This window comes from Trematomus bernacchii, unplaced genomic scaffold (genome assembly GCF_902827165.1).
Source record: "Trematomus bernacchii unplaced genomic scaffold, fTreBer1.1, whole genome shotgun sequence".
NCBI lineage: Eukaryota > Metazoa > Chordata > Actinopteri > Perciformes > Nototheniidae > Trematomus > Trematomus bernacchii.
In genome coordinates, this window is record NW_022987469.1 from 2,317,087 (window position 1) to 2,332,364 (window position 15,278).

The 15,278-nt window shown below is 42.7% G+C and overlaps 1 protein-coding gene across 1 annotated transcript in view; it reads left to right on the forward strand.

Moving 5' to 3' along the window:
* The window catches only part of atxn7l2a (ataxin 7-like 2a), a 33,428-nt gene extending 19,366 nt beyond the window's left edge, over positions 1–14,062 (forward strand). The window contains 5 exon segments of the mRNA XM_034144533.1: positions 10,968–11,025; positions 11,081–11,268; positions 11,271–11,313; positions 11,315–11,978; positions 13,465–14,062. Of these exon segments, the coding sequence (XP_034000424.1) occupies positions 10,968–11,025; positions 11,081–11,268; positions 11,271–11,313; positions 11,315–11,978; positions 13,465–13,482 (971 nt within the window). The 3' untranslated portion in view covers positions 13,483–14,062.
* The last annotated feature ends 1,216 nt before the right edge of the window (positions 14,063–15,278 follow it).

Genomic DNA, 15,278 nt, shown 5'->3' on the forward strand with positions numbered 1-15,278 from the left:
CCAACCCATCGATTAGCATCTCCTGGAGACACAGAATCTGTGTAAAAAACCTCAACACTCAGTGATAAACATTTGCGACTCTATAAACGAAAGCGTACATCAGAACATGTGGAGCTAGGTAGCTAGAAACGCTAACATGGCTTACCTTGGTCAAAACTGGTTTTCAATGGCATTAAAACGTTAACAAAACGATGCTGCAGTTAATCCATAGGTTAATCCAATGTGTCTGTGTCCTCTTTGAAATGATTTCTGATAATCCATAAGCAATAAAACTGCTTTTTCATTTCCAAATGTCAGAGCTAGAGATAGGTCCACTCTGATGCTAAATTACATGCGCGAAGCCCCCACCTCTTCTCTTCACAACGTGTGTGTGTGGGGGACTCCCCCTTCGATTCTATTGGCTCTAACGGTCAGAAAGAGGTGTCAACCATCCAAATCGACCAAGGGGGGCCAGAGATATGGAAAAAAACCATTTTCACCCAAATCACCTCAGAGGTGGAGTGGTTTTGGCTAAACCTCTCTAAAAAGGTCAAATGTCACTTGTTTTGCATCAATCTTGATACAGGGTACTTATTATATGTTGTACTTTGGATTCTAAAGCTTTTAGTCTACTAACCCATCATCCAAGGGTAGTTTTCACTATAAGTAAAAAAGAATTTTTGGACGGACACTATAATTTACAGGTTTTTACTATGTAAAATCTGAATTTTCTTTAAAATAAAAAACATCTATATTGATTCTGAGACTTCACATCCAACTCACAGATGTAACCTTGCTTTGATAAAAGAAATTATCATATACCCTTTTAGAAGTTAAGTTGTAGTCATTTGTTTTGGGCATGTCATTTCGAGCCTGAAACATGAAAAACAGCCTTGGTGCTTAACAGGTTAATTTTTTTTGCTTAATTATTTGTCATTTTTCAAGCTACGAGATGTTTTCCTACGTTTGTCATGAAAAATAATGTCTCAGGAATGTAGGGTTTGGGAATTATGGCAGTTTTAAAAAGAAAATATGAAGGCAAATTTCAAGATTTCCTACACTCTAGCTGTGACATCACGCACTCTTGTTTACCTGTTACGCACCGCCCCCCCGGTACCGGGCGGATAAACGCGTCATTTGCAGGAAACAACGTCTAAGGAATCTTAATATTTAATAAACTATGAATGTTTTATGTCCATGTAACGGGAAGAAACTCAGCTAACTGATCTTTTACATTTTTTTTCTCCAAAAAAACCCCACAATGCTAACACTCAGCCTCTGAATTAGCCACGAGCGAAAAAGTGTAACCTAAAACGGCACCTAAACTCACTCATAACTCCCTTATTACTTATCCTAGATGCACAGCCAACCCATCGATTAGCATCTCCTGGAGACACAGAATCTGTGTAAAAAACCTCAACACTCAGTGATAAAACATTTGCGATGCTATAAACGAAGCGTACATCAGAACATGTGGAGCTAGGTAGCTAGAAACGCTAACATGGCTTACCTTGGTCAAAACTGGTCTTCAATGGCATTAAAACGATAAAAAAACGATGCTACAGTTAATCCAATGTGTCTGTGTCCTCTTTGAAATGATTTCTGATAATCCATAAGCAATAAAACTGCTTTTTCGTTTCCAAATGTCAGAGCTAGAGATAGGTCCACTCTGATGCTAAATTACATGCGTGAAGCCCCCACCTTTTCTCTTCACAACATGTGTGTGTGTGTGGGGGACTCACCCTTCGATTCTATTGGCTCTAACGGTCAGAAAAAGAGGTGTCAACCATCAAAATCGACCAAGGGGGGGCCAGAGATATGGAAAAAAAAAACATTTTCACCCAAATCACCTCAGAGGTGGAGTGGTTTTGGCTAAACCTCTCTAAAAAGGTCAAATGTCACTTGTTTTGCATCAATCTTCATACAGGGTACTTATTATATGTTGTACTTTGGATTCCTAAAGCTTTTAGTCTACTAACCATCATCCAAGGGTAGTTTTCACTATAAGTAAAAAAGAATTTTTGGACGGACACTATAATTTACAGTTTTTTACTATGTAAAATCTGAATTTTCTTTAAAATAAAAAACATTTATATTGATTCTGACACTTCTACATCCAACTCACAGATGTAACCTTGCTTTGATAAAAGAAATTATTCATATAACCCTTTTAGAAGTTAAGTTGTAGTCATTTGTTTTGGGCATGTCATTTTCGAGCCTGAAACATGAAAAACAGGCTTGGTGCTTAACAGGTTAATGTTAAAATCTGAAGAAAGCCTCTTTACCAAGGTCTGAACAATGTTTAATATCTCTAAAAGTAAGAATCAGATTTAAAAGTTGTGTTACACGAATAATGTCAGAAAGATGTGTAACATTTTAAAGTTGGAATGAGGTTTCTGAGTGAAAGTATGATTGAACAGTTGGCAGTTGAAGTCGCATGAAGATTTGTTGAAGACTGAAGAATTTTTCCATTGACTTCAATGGTTAAAAATGTGATGAATTATGGGATGTATCTCTGGAATTATGAAAGTTATGAATGATAAAAGTAATAGCAATCGATTCCCGACCGAGCTGAACGTTTTGATGTTTGAACGGAGTTTCTGCGATGTTCAATGCGGTAGGAGAAGGCCGGCAAAATAACGGGCAGAATCAAGATTTTGAATAACAGATAGTGGGAATGCTGTATCAGCATTCCCACTAAATGACATACAAAGATGCCCCTTTCGAGCTGGAGCTGGAAAAGCGCCGGTTTTTCCTGTTCACACCGCAGCGGCGCCGCGTCATAGCTCCGGAATGCGGTTCACTTCCAGCTCAAAAAAATTGTCGGTCTAGAGGCAAGAGCTTCGGAGCTATGACGCGGCGTCGCTTACGTCTCTCTTACGTCGAGGCGTGCAGGAAACTAAACCCACCTCCCCTGAACATAGGTCGACTGAAGAGTCTCGTCATGCCTGCCTACAAGCAGTAGCGCTGAGCAAAGTGACTAGAAGGCAACCACACACTTATAAAAAAAAAACACACTTTATAAAGTCAGGCAACACTAACCAGGCTTCGTGTGATTCTGTTTTTTGTACCTTACTTTGACCATCCGTTCGCTGTTATTGATCATTGTGGAGAGCAGGCAGACGTTTTGTTTGTTATTATAGCAGCTATCGGATGGAATCAATACATGGGCTGCACAGGTTGTCATGTCCGACTATCACAAGTAGAATCATAAAAATACGCCGGTAAAATGTGCCTGTAGAAAACGGCTTAGCAACATAGCAAGTAGTCAGTTTAGCTTCGGTTGCTATGCTAACATCACCCATGTTATACCAGAGAAACTTTCATAACAGCGTTGTGATGCCAAACAGCTTCAATTCAGACTGACACACATTCACTTAAGGGGAACTGGGGATATGTATCAGCTGCTTGTGTGACAGTCAGACAGTGAATACTTTAGAGCCGTGTGAGCTAACCCGGAGCTAACGGGAGAATAAACTCCCGTGGAAGAGCAGCCAGCACTGCAGCGGTCGGTAAATGCAGCTGAAACACATTAATAAACAATGAACCACGGCACTCTGGAGAAAAGTATAAGGTTGGAGAAGTCGTTATTTAATTTAATCTGGCTTCGTATGATTAAAAGCAACACGATCATCGACCCGACGCAGTCCCCCCCCCGTTGTTGTGAGCTCCGTTGGGGAGGAAAATCAGCGATGTAAACGGTGACGTCATGACAGCAGCGGAGCAGCGGCACGGGGTGTGAACAGAGGGAGCTGAAAAGGGAAACCGGAGCTGAACCAGAAAAGCTCTAGCTAGGAGCTAGAAAGGGGAAAGCGCTGGTGTGAAAGCCGCATTTGAGACTATCCTGATCACTAGTATAAAATGTGCAAATCAGGAATGACAAAATTCTCCCTTTCACCTCCATCCCATTTCTGTTTCTTTGAGACTCCCGCCCACTGTACATGGATGAGTGCTTGTTACATCAGAATGCTTTTTGGTAACACTTTCAGATGAACTTGAGTGTAAACCCACTGCTTAGTCACTAATAGATGAAGCAGATGGTGTTCTCTGCTGCCAGAATAACAGTGCTGAACACTGAGTGAAGTCTGCACTAAGATGGAGACTGACTCGTTTACATGCACATAAAATGGGTCATATAAGGACTAAACACTTTTCAGCAACAGCGGGGATACCTTTGACATAATTCCCATTTTCATTTGGATCTGTATCGAACTACAATTCTTCCATTTAAAATGGGATTTGATTTATATTTTTGCCTTTTTATAAATATTGCTCTTCCTGTAATTTGGCAGTAGGCTATTTTTTGATCTCACTCAAATGTAAATTGATTGTTGAGCAATAACCCAGATTGTCAGAGCCCTGCAGTTACCAGAGTAACTAGCAAAACCATGCCTTAGGCCCAGGCCCCACGGGAACGAAAACGGGTTGTATCCGCATATTTCTCTTGCGTATAGCCCTTTTTGCCACACGACGCCGTAACGGAACGATAGAAACGGACCCTGCAAACGACAACGGGTCCAAAGGTGGATAGATCTGGGAACGGAGCGCTCTGGGGGGGTCCAACGGCTCCGTGTAGTCTCCTATACAGTCATCATTTTCTGATAATGACGACGCAATAGCCCCGCCTCTCCCCACCTCTGCTGCTCACCCCCGCAAAAGTACACTGCACACTGAATTCAGATTATTTATCTTTATCTCGATATGGACATGAACGTGAGTGAAGTCTAATCTGACAGGACGGACACACGCAGCTCCTCCCGCTGTGATGCAGCGGGAGCAAAACACACACTTCAAGTCAGATCATCACCCTTAGCTATTTTAATTACCTCTCAAACTACCTAAACTAGTTATAAATATGTTTATTTTACTGTCGAGTCACTCATTACTGGATCAGCTGCTGCATGAGACAGACACTGACGCTGTCAGAAGAGAGGAAAAAGAGAGGACAGGCTCCGTGTATTTTATTATTAGAAAGAAGACCTTTGACCGGTGTAGGTACCATATGTGTTCGGCCTACCAGATGTGTTCGGGGTCCGTTACGCTTACCAATGACGTCACGCATTGGCTGTACGGTAACCCAAGAGGACATTTTACACGGTCAAATACCGAATGTATTGAAACTCCAGACTCAACGTAAGAGCTTGAGCCTCTTCGGGGGGTGCTAACATTTAAACATACACTTCATTCTTTACTTTGTCCGTTATTATATGTAGAAGATATTACTTTTTTCTCCGTCATGTTGTTTCCATAGCAACAACTTCAAAATAAAAGCATCTAAATAGATTTGTGTTCTACACACCAAAATACGTTATTTGAACACCCCTCTCGATCGATTTACAAGAAAAATTAGTATGGCCCGCCCTAATACACCAACGCAGTTTTTAGTTTTTAAAGATATACATTTTTCAACACAGAATCATTTGCCAAATTACACCATATCCAATCATTTTACGAGTCAGAAAATGCTATCTGTTCATTGCAGTTATTGTTTATTGAATTAGATTACCATGAGCTCAACATAATTATGTAGAGTACAAGTCCACAGCCAAGAAAATGTTATTTGCATATCATTTTATTTATGAATATGGAATTATGGAATTCTAACACTGGAATTTGTTATTATTTACTATAACTTTATTATATTATTCGGGTACAGCCCTACTGTACCAAAATATCCGAATATTCGTTCGTTGGAGTACTATTCGGGTTTCAATTTCGTTATTCAGATATTCGTTTTTGTTTTTTTTCCCCGTTTTTTTTTCAAATTGAATTTATTGAAATCTCCAATATCAACGTAAGAGCTTGTGCCTCTTCGGGGGGTGCTAACACTTAACCATAAACGTTATCGTTTACTTTCTCCGTCTTTATATGTAGATATTACTTTTCTCCGTTAATCTCTGTCACGTTGTTTCCAAAGCAACAACAACTTCCTGTCAACTGCGCTAACTCTCCTTCAAAATAAAAGCATGTCCATAAATAGGACATGCCAAATTACACTTAACACATAGCCTATACAACTGCAACGAATGTAACAAACACAATGCGATATCCTTTTCAATTTCAAAGAACACAAATTGGGTTACATTAACAAATAACTATAAAACAATAATACTGTAGAATAACAAAATGAATGCCGTGAATACACTGAAATACACGTGTTGAAGCGGTTCGCTGCTGATTACTACGATTCCGTACAGCCAATCACAATGGGTGACGTCATTGGTAAGCGACGGACCCCGAACACATATGGTAGGGCGAACACATATGGTACTGACACCGGCACTTCGCTGCTTTTGTGGAGGAAGTTGCTGCTTTTGTGGAGGAAGTTACAGCGCCACGTACAGGCTCGGCATATGTACTGCAGCTTTTCCAGCGGTTGAATCTAAACGGAGCTGTCTCGTGTGAGAAGACACTATCCGGTAGGGATGGGTATCGTTAAGGTTTTAACGGTACTACTACTTTTATCGATACCGCTTATCGGTCCGGTCTTTTAACGGTACTCTTATCGGTTCTTTTGGAGAGAAAAATGAGGTAAACTAACTATATGTTGTATGTCAGGGACTACGGATGGAAATTAGCTCAAAGCTAAAATCTGGCATATTTACACTTGAAGCATTATTTGTCTAAAGTGTTCATTAATGTGCATTGTCCCTATTCAAATAAACAATTAAATGAAAATTAACAAATTGTGAACAAAACTAACATTGCTTTTTATTTAAATGAAATACATAATTTCACATCAACAGAAAAACAACGTTTTAACAAATCATATTAAATAATCTGATGACAGAACTGTGAACAGAATGGCTGAAACTTTAACAAACTAAATAACTCAGTTCCCTCTAATCATTAACCCATGTTTGAATCATTGAGTTAGCTCCGTGTGTTGCTGCTAGCATACATAACACCTGACGTGGAAACGTTACTCGTGGATGGGGCTACAGCGCTACTAGAAAGACAGTCGAACCCGGTGCATTTCTCCGTCTGAATGTGGTGCACTTTTGCAAGATGTTTAGACAAATTGCTCGTGTTACCGCCCCTAACATGCTAAACTTATTGCACTTTAGGTAACGAGCGAGACGGGTAAAGTTTAACCACCACCTCGGAGCGCGTTCTCTCCGCCATCTCCTCCGTGTGTGTGTGTGGCTGCATGTAGCAGCTGCGTGTGTGTAAACTGCCCCGCCCCCTCGCACACAGGCGGGGGAGAGAGATCTCTCGTCTGGATTGGAGAGATCGAAAATACAAAAAATGATGCATTTTGCAGTCTTTTTGCATATTAGAAACGGAGTTGGCGACGCTAAAACTGCAATATAATGTTTGTGTAGCAATAATACACATGACATATTTTTTAGATGTCTCCAGTACCGATAAAAAGACCGATAACGTCGGAGCTTAACGGTACCACGGTCTTTAATAATTCAGCCCCGGGGCCCGTTTAATACCGGGGCTCGGTACCCATCCCTACTATCCGGTGTATATTGCGTGTGGGCGGAAGCTTTTTGGCAATTGCGTTTGCATTAATCCTATGCGTTTTGCCGTATGCGTTCCCGTGGGGCCGGGGCCTTAGTGTAGCTGGTCCTTTATCTTATTTCATTTTTCTACCCAAATACTAAATTCTTCAAGTATGATTGGCATACCGCATCTTAATTGTATTAAAGTCATCACATCTGCTTTGCTCGGGTATGTTGTCCAGTCATTTGGTTAATTGTGTTGTGAAAATCGGTTTTAGATGCAAAACACTTTTGTGAAGTTTGATCACACATTTAGTAAAAGATAATCAAATGTGGATCAAAACAAGCAGCAAGATATAATAAAGCACAAAAAACTACAGAGTGAGAAACCAATTAATCGCATCTAATTTAACATCTTGTGAAATACGAATATGAATATTTAATTCTAGAAATCTGATCAAATAATAACCCAACAAGTCCGCACACTGCTTGCTGCTGCGGCCACAGTTGAGTCTGTAGTCAAAAAGCTTCCCATGCTCCATTCTTATGCTGCGTTCACACCGGACGCGATGCGAATATTCGCTTCGCTCTAATCGCTCCTATCGCATCGCTCTAAACGCTCGAGTTTCACCGCGGCTGCCAGCTGTGTTTACTCGCATCATTCAAACAAGACGCGCTGGCTCGGGAGCTACAACTACAACAAAATTAACATATTTTACCGTGATTAAATTGTAATACACGTTTCTTAATGATGCCGAAGTAACAACATACTGATACCGGTTAGTAAAAACCATGAATTAATGCTTGACAAGCCTGCAGACAAGACGGCAGGCAAAACACCTTTTAAAATGCTTGTTTTCTGAATGAAGATCGGGTCGACCAGGCTAAGCTAACGTTGTATATGCTCATTCACACTCATAACAACGACCTACAGACATAAATAAACCAGCGACTGTATTCGCCATGACACAGACAGTCTGTGGTTTGTACTTGTTTAACTTTTGTCCAGTTTCTGAACAGATATGAGGAGCTGTGAGCTCTGTGTGCTAACTGCTAACGGCTGATGTTTTCTGGTTGAACGTCAGTGACGGCAGGCTGAGATCCTCACCGCTGATTGGCTTCCGCGAGAACGCGCCACGTGAATTTGACGCTCGAGTTGAAAAAATTGAACTTTCGCGTTTGACGCGGCCCCCTTCAATCGCGTGATTCGCGCGAATTCGCGTCTGTCCGCGTCTCTGCATTGACTTTAATCGTAATCGCGCCGCCCCCAAACATCGCATCGCGTCCGGTGTGAACGCAGCATTATGCGTCAGAATGTCCTATAGAACACATTATGTCAAACTCGAGGCCCGGGGGCCAAATCCGGCCCGTGGTAGATTTTAATTTCGGCCCACAGGATAATTTCTAATTATTATTATTAGATCTGGCCCGCCGGTATATTGCACACACACCTTCACTCAATCCTCAAGCTCAGAGCCTGACCCCTAACATTGATGAACTTGCACCCAAGATGAGATGCAAAGTATCTGGCTTGAACTAGCATCACAGAGCAGCAAACTGAGTTTTAAATGGATGTTTCCTTTTGCACTTTTTTCTTGCGACAACAGGGCAATGTTTGGTTTTTCCTTTGAGGGAAAACATTTTTTTAAGCTGCTGTTGGCCTGTGGAAAAATGTAATCATAAGAAATGACTCTTGATGCTGCAGATAAGCCATAAGAAATGAATGCAAACTGATTATTTAGTGGGAATGCTGATACAGCATTCCAACTATGTTCTTTCTACGGACAAAATTATTATTATTAGTCTGCCGGAACTTTGCACCGTCTTCTCCTCCTGCATTCAACATCGCAGAAACTCCGTTCAAACATCAAAACGTTCAGCTCGATCGGGGATCGATGGCTATTACTTTTATCATTCATACTTTCATAATTCCAGAGATACATCCCATATTCATCACATTTTTAACCATTGAAGTCAATGGAGAAAATCTTCAGACTTGAACAATATTCATGCTAGGACTTCACTGCCAACTGTTCAATTCATACTTTCACTCAGAAACCCATCATTCCAACTTTAAAATGTTACACATCTTTCTGACATTATTCGTGTAACACAACTTTTAAAATCTGATTCTTACTTTAGAGATATTAACATTGTTCAGACCTTGGTAAAGAGGCTTTCTTCAGATTTTAGCAGTCAGTTCTAACTGTGCATTATCTCTCTCTCTCTCTCACACACACACACACACACACACACAAAATGTTCCAAGCGGCCCAAACTTCACAAGGTTTGGTAACGATGCAGCCATCAACGTAACTCTAAGCGTATTATGGGGTATTTCTTCAGGAATTGCATTCTCTAGTTTAATGTTGTTTTTATAGGCAATCATTTAAAGGGGACCTATCATGCAAAATGCACTTTTGTACGTCTTTTATACATGAATATGTGTCCCCGGTGTTCCAGGGAACTCACCAAGTGTCAGAAAACACAACCCTCTCTATTTTCCTCTATACCCAAATCTCTAAAAAAGGGGCTGCAACGGATCTGATAAAAACTGATCCAGATTTGAACACTGTCCTGACGTCAGGACGGTGACGCTACGGCTATTGGGCCAACTCCACCAATCAGGAGGAGACAGCCACGGCCATTGCCGTTTGAAAGCGCTGGAGACGTTGTAGTACATATGCCAGGCCTGTAAGTGGCGCTGTAGTCTGCCACAAAAGCAGCGAAGAAGACTTCCCGCCCATAGTTACCATGGTTACCCTTCTGTTTATTCTCCGCTGTGGCTTTTTTTCTCCCTCCCCGAGGCAAGCGTTTGCTCCCGCTGCAATGCAATCCCTCCCCGTCGAGGCAAGCACTGTAATTCTCTCCGGTTAGTCCACCAGCAGATGACAAACACCCACCTCTCCGCCTCTTCCAAGGAACGAGGGGACCGTGCGGCAGAGTTTCAGTTTCAGTTTGTTTCGCCGGTCAAGATGTCCGTTAAAGTTTAAATCTTCCGGACAAAATTAGAAAAGTGCCGGTCAAAGGTCTTCTTTGTTATTTATTGAGCTTTAAAACAAATGAATAACGACTCTATATAATAAAACACGGAGGACGGAGATCTCTTTTCTCCCCCTCTTCTGACAGCCCAGCAGCTGATCAGAGCACGTCTCCCCTCTCCTGCAGGGGGGCGTGGTCAGCAGAATCAGCCCCGTAGACAGCAAACAGCACATAGAGCGAAATGAGGCATGGCTAAAATGCATGATCTGTTTGGTATTTTGAAACAGAAACGTATAAATATACCTTATTAGGTATGGCCCTACAATATATCATTTAAATATAGCATGATAGGTCCACTTTAAGTTTTGTTAGTTCCAGGTTTAATATGTGCAATAAGTTCATTTCAATACGTTTTGCAATAAACATTGAACCAGTCCGGCCCTCGACTAGTACCCATTTTTAAATGTTGGCCCACTGTGTATTTGAGTTTGACACCCCTGCTATAGAACATGTTGGCAAGTCTAATTCTCACCTAATTCGTTTTTTGTAATTCAAACAGGAAAATACCTCAAGCCACAGATCTTCACTCTTCACCTCCCTCGGCCCGGACCATCTCCTCCTCCTCCTCTCCTCCTCCTCTCCTCCTCCTCCTCTTCCTCCTCCTCTTCCTCCTCCTCTTCCTCCTCCTCTTCCTCTTCCTCCTCTTCCTCTTCGTTACATTCTAAGATCCGCACAGGAAGTCATATCAACTCCTCAATCAAAACGGCCTCCTCTACCTCCTCCTCCAGTCGAGGTCCAGGAAGACCCCCGACAGCCATACAGACGGAGAACTCGGGGGTCAGCGGGGGCAGCCTCGCTGGGGTCACCTGCTCTCTCCAGCTAAGCCTGTGACGGGCGTTCGGGGGCTCTGGGCGTCTTAAGAACCCTGTTGGGCGCCCCAGCAAGCAGACGATGAAGCTGCGAGAGGAGGCTGCCACCGCTGCTGCCCAGCGCAAACGCAAAGCCCCCTCCCAGGAGGGGGAGCACTCAGGCCCCGACAGGAACTGTATACTGCTCCAGGACCGGGGCCGCCCACCTTCTGCAGCCTCCTCCTCTTCATCCTCTTCTTCTAAAACCCCCATTTCCTCACCGCTCACACATGGACAGACCAATGGTACACTTTCCCCCAGCAGCAAGCCCCGCCCACAGCCCTCCCCCTCAGAACCCCATTCACCAGCCGCCAAGGCGGTCTGGACCTACAGACGGACACACACTCCTCTGGGCCATTCCTCTCCCCCAGACCCGTCGTCCACCAACCACAACTCTCACAGCCGGCCTGGCGGGGGGGACTCAGGACTTCACTTGCAGGGTGGCGGAAGGGGCTGTGAGCACCAGGGGCTTGTGAAAAAACGAAAGGGGGGCGGAATGGAGGAGCATTCGCCCTCCAAACCCTCAGTGCACCGCCCCCCCTCCTCCTCCAGCTCCGCCCCTTCCTCCTCCTCTCCGCGCTCCAACTTTTATCCCTGGAAGGAAAGCAAAGGGGGGGGGCTGGCTGGGGGTGTGGAGAAGAAACTGGGCACACAGAAGGTGAGTTTGAAGGACACGAAAAGGCTGATCAATACACAGGGTGACAGGGAGGGGTTATGTTGCAGTTAGTTGAACTGACATCCTGGCTGATGTCAAGCTTGTATAATATTCCTGAGAGGTCAAATACCCCCCCCCCCCAACAGTCAGCAGGATGGTCTGTAGACAGCCAATGAGCTGAATAAAGAAAACTATATCACTGCCAATCTGACAAGCACACACTGATCGTTATTGTTGTTCTTTCTTACATCACTTCCTGATCTGTGGCAGAAACACTGAGCTAGCTGCTGTCCATTCCCATACGACACATCTCAAATGTCAGCAGTAGTGGTGTCTGATGTTTCTACTGACTGTTTAGGAACGTCGTTGATGTGACACTAAGGGTCACTTGCTTGAATTCTCTGTAGGCCGGATACAGCTGTTGTCCTACACTATTCATAACTACCTTTCAAACAGGTCTTAGACACTTAAAAAACTGTTTTAGTGTAAGGTTAGTGTACACATGGTCGTAAGAGAAACAAAACCTGCTGTAACTAATTAACACAATGCAAAGAAAACCTGAATCATTAAAAAATGTGAAATTCAGCCACTACTGAACATATGTCGTCATGTGTTCTGTGGGGTGGTTTTCACAACTTAAACTTTTAAGAGCTATGTTTCCATGGCGACAATCAGCACACATAATAGAAACTGGCAATAACGCTATTTTATATAACCTATACCTAAATAAGTCCATAATATTGGCTAACACAGCCTAACATTAATGAAGTTTAACGTCAGATATATATATATATATATATATATATATATATATATATATATATATATATATATATATATATATATATATATATATATATATATATATATATATATATATATATATATATATATATATATCACTAACCCAGCTTCATTTGCAGCACCTCACCGGTGCTTCCCACCACAATTATAAAATGACCTAATGACAATAGGATCCAGTTTCACCAAAATCAACGTAATGCTGCAAAGCCTTATGTGCTTCTTTGGGAAGATTGTCCATGTCACCATGTTAGACAGTGCAGGAGAGGCAGTTGTGGCGCGGTGTGGGACAGATGCAGCATTCTTTTTGATTCTAAGTCAGTGTGGTTCTGCAGCTGTTATTCTTTAGGAAAGGAGTTGCACAATAGTGCTGTAAAAAGGCTTAGTAACTGTTCCATTAGTCTGTTGGAGTTAACAGTAACTGTGAGGTGACCAGCTCAATGCTAAAGCCAATCAGGTATGTTTTTCAAATGGCATGCTACCCAGAATACAGAGAGACTTGGTCCTATTTAAACAAGCTGATTTGAGTTCAGTGCTTCCCCACTGCCTTACTGCAGCTCTCCCAAAAACCTAAATGAATTTAAGACATCAATTGAACATAAAGGTCAAAAAGTCTGAATCAGTTCTGAAGTGAATATCCAGACTCTTGTCAAAATGTAACTATCTCAATCTCTCTTCTGTCCCACAGCCAAAACTGCACCATTAAGTGTGCCTGCCTTACAAGAGGGAGCCAGCTCTGCTCAGTCCAAGACTGGGGCAACGGGACTCAAGTGTGTGTGTGTGTGTGTGTGTGCAGTATGGATGTGTTGGTTTGAATGTCTGTATGTGTGAGGGAGGAGTGGGAGGGTGGGATGAAATTCAGAGTATGGATTTAAAAATACCTCAAGACCATCCGGTTATGCTGCTAAATTAAATATGTTTGTTTATCAAAATGGATTAAAAATGTCCTTTACACTTGTTTTCTATGACCTGTTTTGTAATGTTACGTCACAAATCTGAAGACCTTCAGGGCGCAGCCGTCATATTTTCAGGTTTTCTGTCCATGCTTCCGTCCATTCTCGTGGACGTGATATCTCAGAACGCCTGGAGGAAAAACGTTTCAAATTTGGCACAAAGGTCCGCTTAGACTGAAGGATGAACTGATCACAATCTGGAGTTTAAAGGTCAAAGTCAATGTGACCTCACAAAACACATTTTTGGCTGTAACTAAAGGATTAAAACACACATAAGAAGATGATACACAAATATCTTAAAGGTCCCCTATTATACTGTTTTTCATCAATATATAATAGGTCTCAGATATATACAAAACATGTCTCTGAAGTGTTTGACTCGAAATACCAAACAGATCATTGCAGCATCCCATAAACCCCTCTGTTTCAGCCCTGTTTCCAAAGTGCTGATTGTGGGTGTTTCTCAATCGCGAGTACGCTTGCTTGGTAGCACATGTCTGCCGAGCATCTTGCTTCAGAAGTGAGGCAAGAATACTTCCTGGCATTCGGAAAACACTGGGTGTTTCTCAATGTCGAGTAAAGCTGCTTCAGAGCCACTATTTCAAGCATACTACGTCATCGAGTGCCGCCGAAGTACTGTTCCAATCTCCAGCATACTTGGAAATCTACCGAGCCCGGCGTACTCCGTTTGGAGAAATATCGAGGCTGCACATGAGTAGACTCCGCGGTCTTAAAATCCCCACAATGCTTTGCGCACGGACCAATTTCCCCAAATCTGTGGCGGAAGATGTAAGGCGGGGCCTCTCATATGACGCACACCTGCACACTTGCTAGCGTGTTCCACTCTTTGTTTTCCGAATGGCAGGAAGTATTCTTGACTCGCTTCTGAAGCAAGATGCTCGGTAGACATGTGCTACCAAGCAAGCGTACTCGCGATTGAGAAACACCCAAAGAGTGGAACACGCTAGCAAGTGTGCAGGTGTGCGTCATATGAGAGGCCCCGCCTTACATCTTCCGCCACAGATTTGGGGAAATTGGTCCGTGCGCAAAGCATTGTGGGGATTTTAAGACCGCGGAGTCTACTCATGTGCAGCCTCGATATTTCTCCAAACGGAGTACGCCGGGCTCGGTAGATTTCCAAGTATGCTGGAGATTGGAACAGTACTTCGGCGGCACTCGATGACGTAGTATGCTTGAAATAGTGGCTCTGCAGCAGCTTTACTCAACATTGAGAAACACCCTCTCTGTCTGTTACTTTAGATGAAAATAAGGAGCCACTCCCCTCTGAGAGATATTTGGTTAAAAAGAACACAATGGTGCTCTAGGAGAAGATTCAGGTGATAAGGTGGTGGTGGTGGTGGCGGTGGGGGGGGGGGCTAATGGTTACACAAGCCAACAAATCGTCATGACATAAAGTGGCCAGAATCTGATCAGCTCATTTTCAGACAGGTTTTTATATAAATGGATCAGGACAAAAAGTGAGAGAATCTTTGTTCCTGAAACTTTCAGAATCTCTTTACACAGAGGGGACACATGTTGATGTAGAAGA